General features: G+C 43.8%; 1 protein-coding gene across 1 annotated transcript in view; it reads left to right on the top strand.

The window, feature by feature from the left end:
* The first annotated feature begins 1,375 nt into the window (after window positions 1–1,375).
* The window catches only part of COMMD5 (COMM domain containing 5), a 31,073-nt gene continuing 12,767 nt past the window's right edge, over window positions 1,376–19,681 (top strand). Inside the window, exons 1-4 of the mRNA XM_075941122.1 lie at window positions 1,376–1,629; window positions 7,020–7,180; window positions 8,851–8,879; window positions 15,351–15,401. Of these exons, the coding sequence (XP_075797237.1) occupies window positions 1,461–1,629; window positions 7,020–7,180; window positions 8,851–8,879; window positions 15,351–15,401 (410 nt within the window). The 5' untranslated portion in view covers window positions 1,376–1,460. The remainder of the gene's footprint in view (window positions 1,630–7,019; window positions 7,181–8,850; window positions 8,880–15,350; window positions 15,402–19,681) is intronic.

Raw genomic sequence — 19,681 nt, 5'->3', positions numbered from 1 at the left:
GCAGTGCGGAGCAACACCCCTTCCCCGCGCGCGCACACACACACACACACGGGCCCAGCAACACCCCTTACACACACACACAAGGGCCCAGCAACACCCCTTACACACACACACGCGGGCCCAGCAACACCCTTTACACACACACACACACACACACACAAGGGCCCAGCAACACCCCTTACACACACACAAGGGCCCAGCAACACCCCTTACACACACACACACACACACGGGCCCAGCAACACCCCTTACACACACACACACACACACGGGCCCAGCAACACCCCTTACACACACACACACACACACGGGCCCAGCAACACCCCTTACACACACACACACACACACACACACACACACACACACGGGCCCGGCAACACCCCTTACACACACAAGTACCCAACACCTCCTGCCCCCCCACACACAGAGAAGTAGCCACCAACACCCCCCCACAAGTACCCAACAACACCTCCACATACAGACACACTAGCCAGCCACACGTAGGGTTGGGTAGAGTTGCCAGGTGTCTGGTATTCTATGGGACAGTCCAGTATTTGCGCTCTTTGTCCAGTAAAAAAAATCAGGGAATACCGGACACATGCAATGTCTGGTATTTTCTGATTTTTCCGGCTGAGCAACAGACAGAAGCCTGGCATAGCAGGGGAGGGGGGGGGGGGCGGCTGGAAGGCAGGGCCATGATCGGTAACCCTGCTTTTATGAGGAGTAAGGGAAGCCAGAGGAAGAATGCTCTGCCTTTGACTTCCTGCTGTGGGGACAGCACCAAAAGCTAAGTTACGCTACTTCGACTTCAGCGATGCAATTGAAGAAGCTGAAGTTGCGTCGCTTAATTCCACTTTGTCTAGGGTTGCCAGGTGTCCGGTATGAGTCCGGACAGCCCGGTCTTTACGGCACGTGTCCAGTTAAAAAAAAACAGAAAATACCAGACGTTTAAAATGTTCGGTATTGTTTTGTTTTTCTCGTTCTCGGCTGGAAGGCCACGTGGGACAGTCTCCCAGCGGGAGATTGTAGGGTGCCTGGGGATTTAAAAGGGCCGGGACTATTTTTTTTTTTTTTTTTTTGGCTCAACCAATTCCCCCCCCCCCATGTTTGGTGTTTTTTTGTGAAACTCTCTGGCAGCCCTGACTTTGTCCCCAGTGTAGACGCGCCCTACGGTGCCGCAGGCCTGCGCCTTGCTCCTACAGCTACAGGCCCGCAGGGCGGCCCCTCTGAGGCTGCCCCTTGGTAGCGGCCGCCTGCGTCTTTCTCTTGCCCGTCAGACCCGGCACAGCCCATGGCTCCCGCGCGCGGGGGGGGGGGGGGGGGGGGCGGGGCGGCCCATTGTCAAACGCGGGGCCGTGGGCGGGCTCCCCCCGCAATTTCCCAGCGTGCCTGGCGGCGGCGCGGCGCTTCGGCCTGGGCGCGGCAGGGGGCGCGCGGGGCTGAGGCGCGCTCGGGCCGCCATGGCTGCAGCCGGCAAGGCGGGGTCGCCGCCCTACCCGCACCCGCTGCCCGGCGAGAGCAGCCTGGGCCGGGCCAGCTTCCTGGGGGCCCGCCTGCCCGCCGAGGTGGAGGCGATGGCCCGGGCCCTGCGGGGGCTGGGCCGGGACCCCTTCCGCCGCCTGCTGACAGGTACGGCCCGCCGAGCCCCCCGGCCCCGCCCTCGCTCGGGAGCCTGCCCCCCCCCCCGGCATGTGCCCCCACGGAGCCTCGCCCCCCCTGCAGCATGTGCTCCCCTGGGGTCCCCCGCAGCTTGTGCCCCCACGGGGTCCCGCCCCCCCTGCAGCATTTCTCCCCCCCCCCCCCGCAGCATGTGCTCCCCCAGGATCCTGTACACACACTCCTGCAGAATGTGCTCACTCTGGCTTCTGGTTGCCCCCCCTCCCCGCAGCATGTGCTCCCTAAGGTCCTGTACCCCCTCTCCCAGTATGTGCCCCCTTGGGCTCCTGTGGCCCCTTCCCCTGCAGTATGTGCTCCCTGGGGTCCTGCATTCCTTCCTCCCGAATCGTCTGCTTCCCTGGGGCCCAGTGCCCCGACAATGAGTAAGGAGGGGCTTCCTGCTCTTCAGGGGTCCTGCACATTCTCCCCCCTCCCCCCCCCCCCCATAGGCAGGGACTTTCTGCTCCTCCAACAGGAATCCTGTGGCCTTCCCTGCCATCCTGTGTCTCCCCAGGATCCTGCATCCCCTGCAACAGGCAGAGGCCTCCTGCTTTTCCTCCTGCAGGTACTCCCCACCAGTGGGCCTGGATTCCTCCTCTTTTTAGGATCCTGCAACTCTCTTCCCCAGAGAGAGTACTGGATCTGAATAATACAGAGAGAGAGCTAAAAACTCTAAGAAGGAGACAGTAAACAGCTGTTAGATTAAGATGGTCTGTAGAGCCTTGCAAGTCCACGGATATATGCATCCAGGGATGAGGACATCTGTAAACTATATTTACAGATTGAATGTTGGTATAAAGTTTGTATCTGCACGCAGGTGTCTTAAGGTCTGACTCTAGTTGGCATTAGCATCCTAGTGCTAGTATATCGGAGTGATAATAGAGCATCTAGCTCATAACTGAAGCTAGATCTCCAGCTACATAATAATTGTAGGTAATGGAATAAAAAATAGGCAGATTCACTGGATGGTCAAGCAAAATTGGATGCAGATCCATTTTTGTCCAGGCCAGTATTACTAAGGAGGACTGGAGGTAGGAAACCACAGTGGCACCAGGAATGAGTGCCTCTTCTCCCTAAATCCTATATTGATTTAACTTCACTGGTAATGATGTCATGGTAAGTTCATTGTGCAGTGCATCCTTCCTCACATAGGAGGAGCAACCAGTCTCTCAGACATGCTTATTATTTTAACTTAGAACAGTGTTTCTCAAAGTGGTCCACAAAACCTCCTTGAGAAACCTGTTAACTGACCATGCCAGTTTGTTTACTTACCGGCGCCACAGCCATGGAGCCTTGCAGCTCCTATTGGCTCTGTTTTGCTGTTTGCAGCTACAGGAAGGGTCATGGCCTAGGCCATTGCTTCCCACAGCTCCCCTTGGCTGCAAATGGCAAAAGGGAGCCAATAGGAGCCACAAGGTTCTGTGGCGCCGGTAAGTAATCAATCTGGTGCAGCCAGTTAATAGGCTTTTCAAAGTGGTTTCATGGACCACTTTGTTTCCATGTTCTAAGTCAGTGTTTCTCAATCTTCAATTCGCTCCCCAAACCACAGGTGTGGAGCTAGGGGTCCTGCTGTCATACCCCAGGACTTGAAGTGGTTTCCATCACAGGGTTTACCTTTGGCTCTCAGCATCCCACTGTAGAAATTGTTGCAGCACCCTGATCAAATTTTCACTTATGACCAAAGGAAACCTACTTTTCCAGAATAAGCAGAGCTAGAACAAGTCTCCATCTACCTGTCTTTTCCTCTTGCTGACATTCTAGCACATGGTGAACTACAAGCTGTATCTACAAACTATTACTCCATTAAAGGACTGGCAGCCTTGAAAGGTGTGAATTTGAGTGTGTCATACTATATTGTAGCTTGAAGGTTTGGCAGCCTTGGAAGTTGTGGTGAATTTGTTTATGTATCATACTATATTATAGCTAATGTCAAAATGACATGGAATGTCATACAACCGCAGAGTTGAAAATATGTAAAACCAGAGTGTCAAGGTTTTCCTGCCAAAAGTATTGGAAGCTCTCCTGAATGTAAGTCTGAAAGTGTACATTAATGGCATGTTAGCTCTGACTCACTGGATGTGTGATGAAGTTTCATGTTGCAAGCAACCTTTGCACTCTCACAATCCAGCCATACATTGATCTCAGCATTTAGTTTACCTTATTCACAAGGGTTTTGGGGAATCAGTGTTATCCCTTTTTGACAGATGGAGAAACTAAGGTGCAGTGAAGTCATCTGAGCCACTTCCAGAGCCTGGAGGAAAACCTAGGTCTCCTCTGCTCTATCTACTGGACATGCTGCCTACCAGTAATCAATCTTGAAAAAGTATCAACTGGGAATGTTACTAGAATGTGAATATCAGCAGTCCAATAAATCTAGGTAGTTGTTTACAATGTGCTGCAATAAACAGTTTGTGCATTCTAGGGTAGTGTAATATACATTGTAAAATAGATCATATTGGTTTGAAGAGAAATACTCATAAGCTTCGCTAATGAGAAAAGGAAATTTTCACTTCTTTGGTCATTTATGGTCATGTGGCTGCTTGGTAATTATTGATCCCAGTTCAATTTCTGTGTAATGTCCAAATGAAGAAAACAGATTGTTTTAAAACATAATAGCTAGTATGTTGTAACTTATGTGATTTTTAAAGATGTTGCACTTACTGTAAACTGGGTTGATTGTGTTGGTTAACCTCACCACCTGCCCCCCATTCTCTGATCTCTGTTAGGTTGATCACAGCTAGCTAATGTGTTGTAAAACACAACCTGCTTTTCTAGTCTGGATGTGGATTAGATGTATAACAGAAAAAACATCCTCACTAGTTGGTACTAATTGACACTCTTTTAGGCAGTTTCAGTAAAGAAGGAATCTTCCCCTTCTTCTTTAAAGACAATTCTTCAGCTTTAAGGTTGACTCATTTTCCAGTATTATGGAAAAATGTGTACATCTGTTCTGTGGATACATACAGAAGATTTCAGTCTACTGCTCTGATTTTTTTTAATAGAATCTTTCACTGCATCTAAAAATGTACAAAAGTAAATAAAATTGACCAAAAATAGAAGCTGGTAGTGAGTGGAATTAGTTGAATACCACAAGGAAATCTGGCAGTTCAGTTAGAACTTTTTTTATTTTTTAAACCTTAATGTTAAGCTGCTGTTCCAGCCTGGCCATTTTTAACTGGTTTTCCTCCTGGATTAAAACGTGAAAATCAAGCATAATACGTTTTCAGTTTAAAGGTCTGGTCCTGCAAACCCATCCACTTAGGTAGATGTTAATCTTTTCCAATAGAGCATCCTGAGTTTGTGAGGTCTGCCCATAAGATCTGATTGTAGATGCAACATTGTATATAAGCCAAATTCATTTGATAATCCTTTGTGTATATGGAATGTGAAAAAACCTACAGTAGAGTTTGTCTGTCTATTCAAGAACTCCTCCTAATTGGAAAGAGCTAGAACCACCAAATTGGGTATGCAGTTTCCTCTTATCATAACTTAAACCAAGGGAAGGTTTGGTTGTGCCAGGAAAACGGGGTTTGCCTGGAATGAGATTTCTCTTCGTAAAACCATACAGAAAAGAGAGAATCACCAGGTAGGTGAAACAGGCTGGCTGGGATGGACACACACACCCTGGACTAGGGAAGTTAATTAGCGGCTGTTTAGCTAATCTAGTAGTCAATGGCATTTCCATTGATTATTAGTCGATTGGGGTGGTGCTCGCCGCCACTGTTGCTACTTTGTATTTTAAATGTAGTAAGAGCCACAACAGGGTTAGCTCTCGGGGGTGGCATGAGCCAGGACTAAATATTCCTGGCTCGCACCCGCTCTGGGACTGCTGCAGCTCTGCCTCCCCTCCCCTTCTCCACTCCCCACCATGGAGACAGTGCTGTGGGGAACTGGCTTTTAAGCTGGCCCCCCCCAGCACCATCTCCTGTTCCCCTCCCTCCACCCCCACCGCTTGCTGCCTCTGATACAGAAGCAGTGGGGGGGGGGATGAAGCGAGTAGTCACTCAGCAAATAGATGAGTAGCCTATGCTTATTGGATAATAATAAGCATACTACTTATTAACTACCTGACTAGTTGCTTACATCCCCACTTGGGACTGCCCCATCCCAGAGCCTCCTGCCTCCCAGACACCCCTTCAGAGAAAACAACACCAGAGATCGATCTTCTGGCATTCAATTTAGCGAGTCTAGTGAAATTGAAGGCTGAGGGTAGCTCCAGTCGGCATTGGTATTTCTCGCTGTTGCAAGGAGTAAAGGAAGCCAATGAGAGCATTTGCTCCCGTTGGCCTCCCTCTGTGAAGATGGCACCAACCTCGGCTTAAGGTAGGCAGACTCCAGCTATGTATTATGTAGTTGGAGTTGCGTACCTTAACCTGACCTTCCAGGTCTAATGTAGACCTGGCTTCACTCTGGCTGGGGAGTGCAGGAGGCAGATGAACTTGTACTTGCCCCAGCTGGGGGGACAAGCACCCCTCTCCCAGCTGTGCCAGCCAGAACTGCAGCAGCCTCTCACCTGGCTCCAAGCTGCTGCTCCTTTCCCGGGGCAGCCTGTATACTGAACTCATCTCAGACCCACTCTTTTATTTTCTAAAAAAACAAATATTAATAGCGTTAAGGACCCAGGCAATACCGGGTAAATATTTCAGTAAGCAGATATTGAAGGTCTTGGGGAGTCCAACCAAAGGTGTCTCTTTATGATGATGCAGCCTGGCTGACTTTTGGTGCTGGTATTGCACGTTAACTACAGTGCAAACTGCTCCAAAAATGTGTCTTGATATTGATTGAGAGAGGCCAGCTCAAGAGAGTAAGTATGTTGCTTTACCTTCTTGTCCATTTGCTCTTTAACCTCTTTGCAGAGCTTGTAACCAGGTGTCATTTGTAATTCTGGTATCTAAAGAAAGTTAGTTCTCAGTCCTGCTCCTGCTAACAAGTGCCAGCAGTACAGGTAATTCTAAAGTAGGTAAACCACCAAAACAGACTTGTGATGTGAATGAATTTGGGTCACTATGCATCCATGTGATTTAAACCAGTGACCTGATGATGAAAGAATTTGTGTTCCATTTTCAGTTTCATGATGGAAAGCAAATTAGTCAAATCAAGCTCAGCCACTGCTGCTAACAGTTCTACTTTAAAATGTAGCACTTATTCCATCAACTCAAGCTTTGTGTGCAAAATGGTGTTGCACAATAGATCTGGTGAACAGTGAGTTGTATTTACAAAGACATGGGGTGGTATATCATTGCCAGAGGAGAAGGCCAGCCTCCTCATCCAAGCAAAATTAGGGAAATACCTGTGTGCGTGTCTACACACACATTGCACTTTCCCCATTGTACAGAAGCATGCTGTTGGTTTCTTTGTTGCAGTTGTTGTCAGTGCATTGGAAGGAAAAGATTGTAAAGAATCTGTCAGGGCGATTGCAGAGAGCACTGATCTATCAGAAGAGAAGCTCACTTCGCTCATCTCTGGCATGTATACTCTTCTCAGAGAGGCCCTGCGGCTTCCTGTATCAACTTTCAAGCAAGAAGTAAGTAGAAGGAATGCAGGGTGCTTTGATAAATTACGGTTGTGCTGCTTGCAAATTACTGCAAGGAGTATGTAGCTCAGCTCAAAAAGGTTGGGTAAAACTGGTAGAAGGTTCTCTGCGGAGAATGCATTTGTTGTTACTAATCTTTTATCTTGTCAGTCTATTTTTAAAAAGGCCTAAAATACAGATTTGCAAGATGTTTTTGCATTTACCCCCAAACGTTTATGGGAAAGCTTAATTTATGGAAAAGGTTTACTTGTATCCATTTTCTACCTTGGTCGTTTGCATTCTGGTTGTGCATGTCTGTTTTGTTTGTCTTCATTTTGTATCAGTCTTTCTTTTTTTTTTTTTGAAAATTTGCCTTTTGTTTTGCCATTAACTTTTTTGCACTACATTTTTGCTATGTATGCTGTGCTGTGAAATTGTGCGGTTCACCTGTTTTTCCTTGCTTTGTATCTATAACTTTAAGGAAGGATAATTTTATTGTTAGACTTTAAAAAACAACGAATAGTCTGGTAGTACTTTAAAGACTAACAAAACATGTAGATGAGATCATGAACTTTCGTGGGCACAGCATTACTCTATTACAGAGTAAGGCACTGAGCATCAGAAAACCTGAGTTCTGTTCCTGGCTCTGCTACATGTTCCCTGTGAATTTGAAAAAAGTCACGAAATCTCTCTGCCTTGTTTCTCCTCTCCTGTTCATTATGATTTCATTATTTTGTTTCCCTTATCTTTTGCTTTATTTTAATTTATGTTTATTTCTTTGTCTGATTTTATTTTCTTTTTTAAATATGCCAGTTTTTAGTTTCCTGGCATCTTTTGTGTCAAGATGTTTTTTCTCTGTCATAAGGTGGTGTAAGGAGGGATCGCCCACTGTACTGTTATAATGATGTATTTGCATTTCTTTAGTGCTCAGAATTTATCTTTTGCAACTTCTGTTTTGTTCTCTTAGTTTAAACTAGCATCCTGAAATATTTCCAGGAAAGCAAAAAATGATTCCAAAAGGAAAAACGTGTATATATAATTAAGATGGAATAACAGAGGTTGTTCTTAAAACGACTGGGTGGAGTTTTCAAATGTGTCTACAAAGCTCACTCCTTACAGCAGTGTGTGCAGCACATATACAACACATCCCTATCTAGTGTATAAATAATGGTGAGGCACTGCTTTGGCGAGTAGAGTCAAGACTTGCTTGAACCTTGTGAATAAATGCATAACTCTCTGCATGACCGAGCAGTGCCTTTCCCATCTACATTGCTATTTTTTAGGAGCATAGTCTCCTGCTGCCAGAGCCTTTCCCTGCTGCCTCTATGCCCTTGCACTGATTCATACAGCTACACACCACACTGAGGGCACAACTTGCCTTTCAATGTGGCAGGTAGCTAATCATGCCTTACATGCTGCTGCCAGTAGTGGGCAGTATAAATATGTCTAAGTGATTTAGGAGCACACATCCCCTCTGACAATTGACTTCTGCTCCTTAAGTCACATAAACACATCTGAAACACCCATTTTGCCATCTCAGGAGTATTAGTACAGAATAATTTTCTGGGAGGGCTAACAAGTAAGCTATCTCTATTTTAGTTTTTGTAAATGTATATTATTTGTAACGAGGAACCAGTTTTCAAGTCTACAGTATGTAAATTGCACATTCCTTGTCTTTGTAGGTTTTTAAGGAAGATCTGCAGAATCTTAGGTATGCCCGTTTATTTCACGTCAATTGTTCACTGTAACTGTTTTTGTACAACTGCTTCCCTGAAGAGGGAACAAGCTGTTGTAATCAACTTTTTCAAAATCATTGTTCCTTGTGGGGGGGGAGAGGCTCTGTGTCATTATGAATTTCTCAAACCAGCCTCCCATTTAGGTTGCCAATTGAAAGCCAGCCCCGGTCAGTATCATCCAAAAGTTGATGCTATCTAGTGACAGCCTTTGTGAAATGAGTATGTGCTCCCAGCCAGTTCCCCATGAACAAGTAAGAGCATCACAAAAGCACAACTATGATTGAGAGTCACTTTGAGATTTCAAGGATTGAATCTAGCCAGTCACAATGTTATGCTTAAACGAAGTGCACAAGATTTTTTTATAGGGGAAAAGGCAGTACACCGCATTTATTGAGAATACAACAGTTGCATATGCTTTTCAGACACACACACACAGAGACACACAGTCCCTCCAGACGATGTTATAATTACCAGTCCAGAGTCTGTATCAATCTAGTGGCCAGTTAGATCAATCACAGAGGGAGAGCAGGACCTTTGTCGGTTGTGGGATCTGATGCTCCTCTGGAGTTGGTGGCAAGACGAATCCAAAGTTCCATAGCAAAGCACCCTGCTTTTATAATCCTTTTCTCTGTTGAAGTTAATGGATTCCGTTGTGTCAGCCCGTGACTGACATGTTATCTTGTTGATGTCAGTCATTCCCAAAACACCTCCAAAGCTCATCCTGTAATCAGTCGTCTTTTAGGGGTGCTTGCTCCACTTTAAAGCCGTCAATCTGCCAACCCAATCATTCCTTGGCCGTGGGTACGCACTGGTGGTTACTGATGGATCTTCTGACGCCGATCAGTCTGTTTTCACCCACGCTCACCCCTCCTTTGGCCATCTGGTTCTGAGCAATAACCTTCGCACCTTTATCTCGACACACACATACCACTTCCACACACACACAATCTTTTACAAGGCCTTTCGAAGAAAAGCATAAGATTAATATCTCATATTGGGCAAAGCAAGAGGCATTGTAAATCAAACAATTAAAACTTCAGCCTTCAACAGCCCTCTAGTCTCATTAACATAGACACAATACCAAAACTCTATTTCCTTAGTTACTAAATTGACTAAACTTTAAAACAAAAGGGCTTACTAAAGGGCTTAATTTAATAAAATGATGATATGTGTTAATACGTTACCTTGCATTGCTACATTATTAATCCTAAAATACAAATATAATAGAATAAAACTTTCAATCCCAGCAACAACCCTCGCCAGCATTCTCCAGTTCAAGGCACACTGAAAGTGTGGTATAAAGGAGCTTGTGCTTATTACTTTCTGAGCTGTACCTGCTCTGTAGATAGAGGATTTGAGGCTCCCAGGCTGTCAGACTAGTTTTCTCCAAACACTCCCTGTTTTTAAAAAAAAATACAGCTCTTCAAAGTTAGGTTTGTTCTAAAATGTCAGAGTGATCAGTATAACAACATACCAATGAGTCTGCTGAGAGAACTGTATGAGATTGGCTTCATCCTTCAAATGCAACATAACAAAGAACTGAGCCTTTTTGTCCTTGCCTCACCCTTTCCATCCATCACTCTCCATCTCACCCTCCTCCCCAAAAGAACTTGATTACCACTTTGATTATTTTACCATGATATCAACTGAGCTATTGTGTGAAATAGTGTAATGTAACGCGGTCCCATTCAGAGGTAATTTGCATATAATACTTTGATAATGAGGTCATGTGAAGCCAGGAGAAATATTCAGGCATTGTGTAAGATATGATTTGGCATTGAATTCATGCAGTAAATTTCATACATAGGGGAGACGGCACAATTTAGTCCTTTATGTAGGTTATACAAATGTGACATGCGCGTGCACACACCCGCCATGCAATACTTTGTACGTATGTTTGCTAAGACAGTGACAACATTTCAGAAGTTGAGGAACTGTCCTACTTTTTGCTTTGAAAGGACAATGATATAACACTCATGAAATCCTACTGCATTGTTCAGCTGTGATCGCTTGTGCTAATTAGCCAGCAAAGCACAATGTTTGTTACAACAACTGTGTCAAAATCCATTTCAGTCTGCTTGGAAATAATATCTTTGTATAGAAGTTCAGGACCAGTAAGTTCGTCCTAACTGCACAGTAGGGATCTTCATAGCTTGTTGCTGAACATTGAAATGGGGAGAAATAAGAGAAAATGCAACCCATTCCCTGTGTGTTTCTTTTAATATTTTATGCTTCTGTGTAGCATCTTTTTACTGGGCTCTCAAATTGTCTTACTAACATTCTGTCTCCTAGTTCTTTGGCATTCATTCAGGTTTCTGCCTCTTTCAGTCTCCCAAAGCTGCTTTCAATAAGATTGTTGGCAGTTGGGGCTGCTGACCTCTCAGTTAACTTTTTAAGCTATCCAATCTTCCTGCATAACCCCATTCTTCTTTGTACACTGTCCCCATTTCATCTTTGTATCACCTTTCATGCTACCCCACTGCTTGGGACGGCCTCCCTTTTCATTTAGGTCAATGTATTGCCTTGTCTCCTTTGCATTTTTCTGAGAAGCCCTTTCCAACACTACTTTTTTAATAAATCTGCACCACTCTGATATGACTTTCCAGTCCTTCACGATGTTTCCTTTTATCTTTTCCATCCATGTGCAGAATACATGTTTAATATGCTGCAGAGCATGTGCTAATGTGTACCACTGGTAAAAACAAAAACTTTGCTGAGGACACTGCTAATCAGCTGGGTGGCATTCAGATCTCTCCTGAGTGGCAGAGCTTACAGGGAACACTGGTCCTTGAACATCTGGTGTACTGGATCTGAATTTGTTTGCCTATTTGCCCTAGAATAAGGCAGGAGCTTTATCTTCTCTGTGTGGAATATTAAGAAGTTCATTAATATGGTCAAGAGAAAATAACAGTCATGCCACTTGTGAGTAAGTAAATATTATCCCTGTTGTACAGAAGAAATTGAGATGGAAAAATAAAACTTTTCAAAGCACAAGACAGCGTTAGTTGGAAATGGAATCCAGATTCCTGACATCCAGTCCCCTGCTCTTGACCACTGTGCCATTGTGTGACACTTGTTTGTTGTTTTTGCCTCCCACTAATAGATTAATCATGTTATTACCAACACTTTCTTCCCAGGTAAGAGACTTCATTACTCAGCCTAGGTGACTCTTGTTACAGGATTGGCCTTTCTTGCTAACAGGAAATTACACGAGAGTGACAATACACATGCTTCATTGCTGCCGTTAATGTGGTTGGCATAGTCATAAAAGTTCACTTGCCTGTGTGTTCATACTGCTCTCAATCCTAGAAGTTTACACTGGTAGTTTTCTCGTACCCTGGTGAGATGCTAATAAGCTAATTAAGTTAAGGGGAGGTGTCTTCTAACGTTTTCATATGATTTTTTTTCTTTTAATCACGATTTCTGCTCATCTGGAGGCTAGGTTTTTAAATGAGTAAATAGCATCTTTCTGCTCAGGAGGGCAGACAGGGATTTTGAAAGCTGTTATGTTTTAGATGGGTTGGCTCTTTCACAACTTCAGTGATTCTTATAGGAAATAGCTTTAATCTTGTTGCATAGCATATCTGAACTGTATGCAAAGCACACACTCGCTCCCCTGGGATGTATTAATTAACCAAAGAAATATCTCCATTTGCATCAACTGGCATGTGGTGTTGGGACAAGATTTCTAATTGGCACCATGACCACATATATGAAGAATACATGTACCTTTCTGAACAACAGCTCTCTTATATTGATTAGCTGCCAGAATTTGGGCAGGCAAAGCAGAGACAGCAAGTTGTCTGATGTTTCTCCTCCTGAACTTATGGGATTGAGTCATATTGCTTGCTTTTGCCTTCCCCTTAGTCCATACCATTCCCTTCAGTGAGGCTGAAAACTGTTTTGGCTGGTATCAGACATACAAAGGTACTATAGCTCTCACCATCTTGGCAACTGCTTTTATGATCTTTAGTTCCTTACCCTGGCTCTTAGCCTCAATAGGTCTAGTGGAAAAGGAGGCGGAGAAGACAAGCCCGCTTAGGATGGATTGCCTCACTGTCGTTGTCTCTCTAGTTGTCATGCAGGATCACAACATGCAGGTTTTCTCTAGATACACACTTTCATCAGCAGAGAAAATAGCAGCCTCTCAAATTCACCTTTCATTTAGCAATACAAAAGCTGCTGAGATAGTGGGAGTGAGGCTGCAAACACTGGTAAGAATCCTTTTTCTCTGCATACTTAGTATTTTGGAAGCTCGGGCCAACGTACGGTCCATAACATTGGATAAGGGTGCCTTCACAGCCTCCTCTTTGTGCCACAGACCTCTCTTGGAAACACTCTTTTCAACAAATCCTTTAAAAATTATCATTGCTGGATACTTGCATCATTTCCAGTTCCACACTGTTTGTCTGATCTCTTCCTTCTGTGACTGCCTGGACTAAAATATAAGCTACTTAATCCAGGGACAATGTCTGCACATTGTGGGTTTCTTGAAAGCATAAGTTGAATTGTGAAAATAATGGGGCTGCAAAGGCTGTATTAGAATGTCATGTGTGTTTGAGTAATCTACATTGGAACAATCAACACAGTGCATTGATAGTGCCCTTTAGTCCCCTTTGTTCAGCCATTACAGAGGAGCAGCCAGGAAGAGTTGTTTGCCATAAAGAACCTTGTTTCTGTGGGGGCGTTTCAGTAGAAATGCTTGCCCAGAGAATACAGGCAGTGTTGATATCGTGGGGCTTTTGCTTTTAATATCAGAGAGGATGCATACAGAGCCAGAAAAGCACTCCTCTGCTTTCTTCCTTGTGTCTGGAATACCCTTCCCACCAATGTAAACTAGGGATGCAAGAGAGTAGCCATTTAAATGACTACATACGGCTCCTGGTCTGTCTTCTGGGAAGCTGCCTGCCGCCCCATGCTGCTGCCTATGTTGTACGGGGCAGCAGCCAGCTCCCTGGGAGTGGTGAGGCAGGCAGAAGTTGGTTCGCAGCGGGTGTGCACCAGGAGCTGACTGCTGCCCTATGTGTAACTCTGTAACCACTGAAATTTGTACATGGTTAGCTAATTTCATGCATTTTAACATCCCTAATGTAAACCAAACTTCCCCTAAAAGAAGCTATTTAAAATCCTCCTTTCCATTGAGCATTCAAGATACAATGGCCACACCCAATCTATGTAAATTCTTACGTTGTTCTTGTGTGTTTCTATCCCACCTATAACCAATAAGCCATTCCAGCCAGGAATCTTTCCTGGGTTTTTTGATCTTCAGTACATTGTTGTGTGCATTAAGACGTTATGTGAATGCAATATTATTAAACACATTCTATGTAACATTTTTTCATAAACACTGAGCTATTCCAGAGATTTCTACATCATTCTGAGATGCTTTTCTTTGCAAATCTTTTTCTTCTCTATCCTTGAACTTTAAGATAGAAGTGGCGAGGAGTCCTGTGGCACCTTATAGACTAACTGAAGTGTTGGAGCATAAGCTTTCGTGGGCAAAGACAAAGTGGGTCTTTGCCCACGAAAGCTTATGTTCCAAAGACCCACTTTGTCTTTGCCCACGAAAGCTTATGCTCCAACACTTCAGTTAGTCTATAAGGTGCCACAGGACTCCTCGCCGCTTTTGCAGATTCAGACTAACACGGCTACCCCTCTGATACTTAAGATGGAAGTAACCTCAAAAAAGATATGTTGGTTGGGATTTTCCAAGGCACCCAGCTTTGGCCTAATTCTGCTCCCAATGAAGTCGCTAATAAAACACTGATTGACTTCAGTGGAAGCAGAATTAGGCCAGTGCTGAGTACCTTTGCAATTCCTACTTGATGTAACTAACCATTTACTTTAGGGAATAAACAAAGGAAGGAAAGGTGAAATGGAGTTCCCAAGATGTTGAATATAAAATGTAGTGGAATCCTTGTAGGCTATGTTCCTCTAAATTTGACTGAACTTAAGTGATTGTTTAAAATCTGATAGCCATTCTAAATGAGGAAAAATATAAAATATTGATAAAACTACAGATTGAACCTCTCTAGTCCGGCACCTTCAGGAACTGACCAGTGCCAAACCAGAGGATTTGCTGGACCATAGGAGGTCAGTGTTGTCTACCAGCATTACCAATGCTTCCAGTGCTTACTGGGCTCTTAGAAGACATTTAGGGGTAATTTAGAGCTAAATAACAGCACATAACACTAACAGCCAGGCCTGGTAGCTGTAAACAAACTTTAAGGGACTGTGGGAGACGTGGCCACACCCATGATAAGTGGACATCCGGCTAACCAAAATCATGCTGGACCACAGACAGTGCCAGACTAGAGAGTTTGAACCTATTTGTGTTTTTAAATATATAGTGGTTTACATAACTTGAAAGAAAAGGGTACATAACTTGAAAGAAAATGGTAGTTACATTTACATTTTTATCTTATATTGTTGGTCTTTTCTTCAAGGATACCAGAAGAGTTCATCATGGACTTCGTCAGTGTAGTCTTTGGTAACAGGTTAGTAATTTTATAAATCAATTTCCATTCTCTCCTCAGAAGTCGAGCAGTGGTTTTCAACATATTTTCACTTGTAGACCCCTACAAAATTTCATTGAGGCACTGATTCCTTTGGAACTCTTAGATGTGATGAAAAACCACTATTCTATGGTAACAACAATCTTTTGTGTGCACTTCAGACATAGTGGCTACGTCTACACTGGCCCCTTTTCCGAAAGGGGCATGCTAATTTGACAGGTCGTAATAGGGAAATCCGCGGGGGATTTAAATATCCCCTGCGGCATTTAAATAAAAATGTCCGCTGCTTTTTTCCGGCTTTTCTAAAAGCCGGAAAAGAGCGTCTACACTGGCCCCGATCCTCCGGAAAAAAGCCCTTTTCCAGAGATCTCTTACTTCAAAAAGCCCTTTTCCGGAGATCTCCTACTTCAAAGTGATGAGCAAGTGCTTATTGGATAGTTGAGTCGACTAGTCGCTTCCCTCCCCCCCGTCCTTGCTGCCCCTATCAGAGGCAACAAAGGGGGTGAGGGAGAGGAAAAGGGAGTACTTCAAAGCGGCAGCGCCGCATGGAGACCGGGGTCAGCTGGGGACTCCCTAACTGATCCCAAGCTCCGTGTGGCATTTCAAAGTGACAGTGCCCTGTGAAGCCCAGGGTCATTGGGGGACTTACAGTCCCCCACTGACCCCAGGCTTCATGCGGGTGCTTCTGCTCTGAAATGCATAAGAGCGCCTGCTGAGGACTCTTACACATTTCAAGGCTGGCACGCCGCATGCAGCCTGGGGCCAGCGGGAACTCCTGCTGACTCCGGGCTCCACGAGGGCACTTCCCCCTTTGAAATGCACAAGAGCCCCGATTCTGCTTTGAAATGCACAAGAGCCCTCCCTGGGGCTCTTGTATGTTTCAAAGGAGGAATGCGGAAGTACCTATTGACAAGTTGAGTAGTCGATGGAAATTCCATCGGCTATTCAACTAGTAAATTAATTGATATTTAACATCCTTACTTTGTAATAATAATAGTCACTTTTAGATCCATTTGTGAGTGCGTGGGCAAGTTGAAATGTTCCCCAATGGATTTCTGTGTCACCATTTCAAAAACCTGAGTTGTTTCCATTAATCCTTTGTTGTAAAGACTGTCCAGTTTGGCCAGTACACATGGCAGAGGGGCATTGCTGGCACAGATCACATTGGAGGATGTGCAGTTATATGAGCCTCTGATGTGGTAGCTTATGTGGTTAGGTCCTGTGATGATGTCACTTGTATAGATGTGTGGACAGAGTTGGCACCAGAGATGATTGCAGGAGTGGATTCCTGGATGAGTATGATGGTGTGTTGCATGGTTGCTAGAAAGAATTTGTTTTGGGTTAGGGGGTTGTCTGTAGGTGAGGATTAGCCTGTCCCCCAAGAACTGTGTGAGTGAGGGGTTATTTTCCAGGATAGGCTGTAGATAGTTGTTAATGCACTGGAGGGGTTTAAGTTGGGGGCTGTCGGTGATAAGTGGTGTTTGTTTTTTTCTTTGTTGGTCTTATATTGAAGAAGCTGATTGAAGAATTCTTTCTTAAGGCACATGAGCTAACATTTAATCCTACATTTTCTTAATGAATTATAAATGTATGCATGCTTATTCAAAACACATGACCAGGATGGAGTGAAAAGTATTGAATTTTTTGATTCAGAGCACATATGAACTTACATATCTCAAATGGATTCCTTTGAGATAACCATTTGACTTCTTATTTTTATAATTTTTTGGCCTGTCCACATAGTTTTGCACCTTAAATGACTGTTCCAAAATTCTGCAAAATTAAAACAAGCTGTGTAGATAAAGGAAGACGAGCAGCACATCTGATAGACGCCATCAGATAAACTGCAAGAAATTAAAGCTGCTTTTTTAAAGGAATTTCTGTACATTCTCAGATTTTTAATACCTACAATTTTTAATACCGTACAGGTTTTCCCAAATTACTATAATGTGAGATCGTTGCTTAGAGTGGGTCCCATGGTTCTGTGCGTCTCTCTGAGTCGTGTGCTCATTACACAATGAATGTTACTATGTCCAGAGTAAGCAATCCAGAATTTTCCATTAATTTTGACATTGTTGGTTGAGTTACTGCATCTCATCCTGGAGTTCATTCCAGATGCTCTCCTGCTGCAATGCATTTTGCTTGGAGTGCTCTGACACTCTCGTGTAGATCCCCAGGAACATCCTTATGTGGCATTTCCCAGTTTGTCCAATGTTCAGTCACTCTCATATTACCACAGAATAGTGATAGAGATACAACCGTGTTAGTCTGGTCTAGCTGAACCAAAAGACAGGACTATGCAGCACTTTAAAGACTAACAAGATGGTTTATTAGGTGATGAGCTTTCAAGGGCCAGACCCACTTCCTCAGATCAATTTGTGGAAGAAAATTGGCACGACCATATATACCAAAGTGATACAATTAAAAAAAAAAGTGAACACACATAAAATTGACAAATCAGATTTTAGAACTGGGGAGGAGAGGGGGGAAAGATTAGTGTCTGTGAGGTAATGATATTAGGGGTGATAATTGAGGAAGCTATCTTTGTAATGGGTGAGATAATTAGCATTACCACAAAGTGTGTGCTAACATTACATGGGTCACTAATGGAAACTCTTTATCCATCACCCCTCCCCCCAAAAAAAATGTGCTTTGGAGGACTAGAATCTTAGCAGGTGCAGTGAAGAATCTGTGAAATAAAAGTGTCTTATGTTTTGCAGTCTAAATAAACTCTTCTTTTTCTGTCACCATCACCCCATTTCTTTTCACTTTGGTTGCTGGGTTTCTTTGCCATGTTCTTATACATTGATTTTTTTTCCGGATCCAGCTGCATTTGTATTTTAGATGGAAACGGTTAAGAAGGTGTTCAGTGAAAATGACACTTGCTTGTAAAGAAAAGTTTATAGCTATCAATATCCCCCTTCTAAGCCCTTTTAAGAGGTTGGTATTTAATGCTCAGTCCAGCCCCAAACTGAAGATCGAAGCTTTGAGACAGTTTTTGTGACCTCTAAGTGAGTCAGACACCAAGTCTCGTCGTCACCTACTTGTTTGCACTGTGGACTTTCAACACCAACCGTCAGCAACATAGAAAACCGAAAAGGCTTCTTATTCCATTCCTGCCCCGGAGACCCTGCTGAAGTGTCTTCCACTGACTGACATTAACATGTAAAAAGGCAGGGAATAGCCATAGATATTTTTGCGAAGATTCCCTGTACATGATACTCTGTAGCAGCTCACCATTGAGGGGAAGGTATGTTTATATTGTTTAAGCCTATCAGGCTTCTGCTAATGCCCATTTCTAGGCTCTGACTCCTCATATTTGCACCCAGCTGTGTTGACCTACTTCTTATCCACAGACCGACTATCGGCAAGAGCCAGATCTATTTTCTATGCACTTGTTTCGTCCACACTATCAGGGATGCCTCTTGGTTCTGAAAATAACCTGTGATGTGTTGTTTTGGGGGGTGAGGGTTGCCTTTGCTCTACTCGAGAGCATTATACTACCTTAGGCTGTCGGTGTTACGCACCTTTGTCTAACTGCTAATTTCTCTGGATAAATTATAAGCAGACACATTAGATTATCAAACAAATGTATCATCGTTTGTGAAAAAAGGAAACCCTTCTGAAATAAAGTGTGTAATGAGATTATGTGACGCATCATCCAGCCCTGGGTTGGAGTAGCTTCAAATGTACCATAAATAACTTGCACTAGCACAAGAAGCTTAGCACAAAAAAAAAAAAAGTAACACCAAGTTCAGACTGTCTCCCCAGCAGACCACTGAGTGACCTCATTCTAGAGATAGTTGTGAGAGTATATCTAAAAATGGATGGTGGTTGTGTTTTTGTATCTGATTTGGCTTGTTTACTTACCCTGAGTTTAAGATGCTATTAAAATTGTAAGGACTGTCGGTCTTCTAAAGTTTAATCACTGACAACTGCATTTTCTCATAGAAATTCACTTAAACCCAGCATGTCTGACTCTTGCTACAAAATACTGTGTAAAAAGCCAGAACTTTAATTTATTAGACTAGACAAAATCATAAAAGCCATGCTGGGGCTTGCTGTGAGCATTACATAAGGAACTCTAATCCAACCCACTTTACATACTCTAACAAGGACCCAGGAGATGACATTTTACTGCATGCTTCAGACTGCTCCCTGATGTTAACATTTTTTAACTTGATGTTAATTGACACTAGGCGAGCTCTGCTGCAGCAGGTCTGTATGTTTGCTCAGGGGAGGGCAGTTGGGGAGGAGCATGT

Source organism: Pelodiscus sinensis, chromosome 13 (genome assembly GCF_052426305.1).
Source record: "Pelodiscus sinensis isolate ZL-2025 chromosome 13, ASM5242630v1, whole genome shotgun sequence".
Classification (NCBI taxonomy): Eukaryota; Metazoa; Chordata; order Testudines; family Trionychidae; genus Pelodiscus; species Pelodiscus sinensis.
This window is presented reverse-complemented; position numbering and strand designations above follow the sequence as displayed.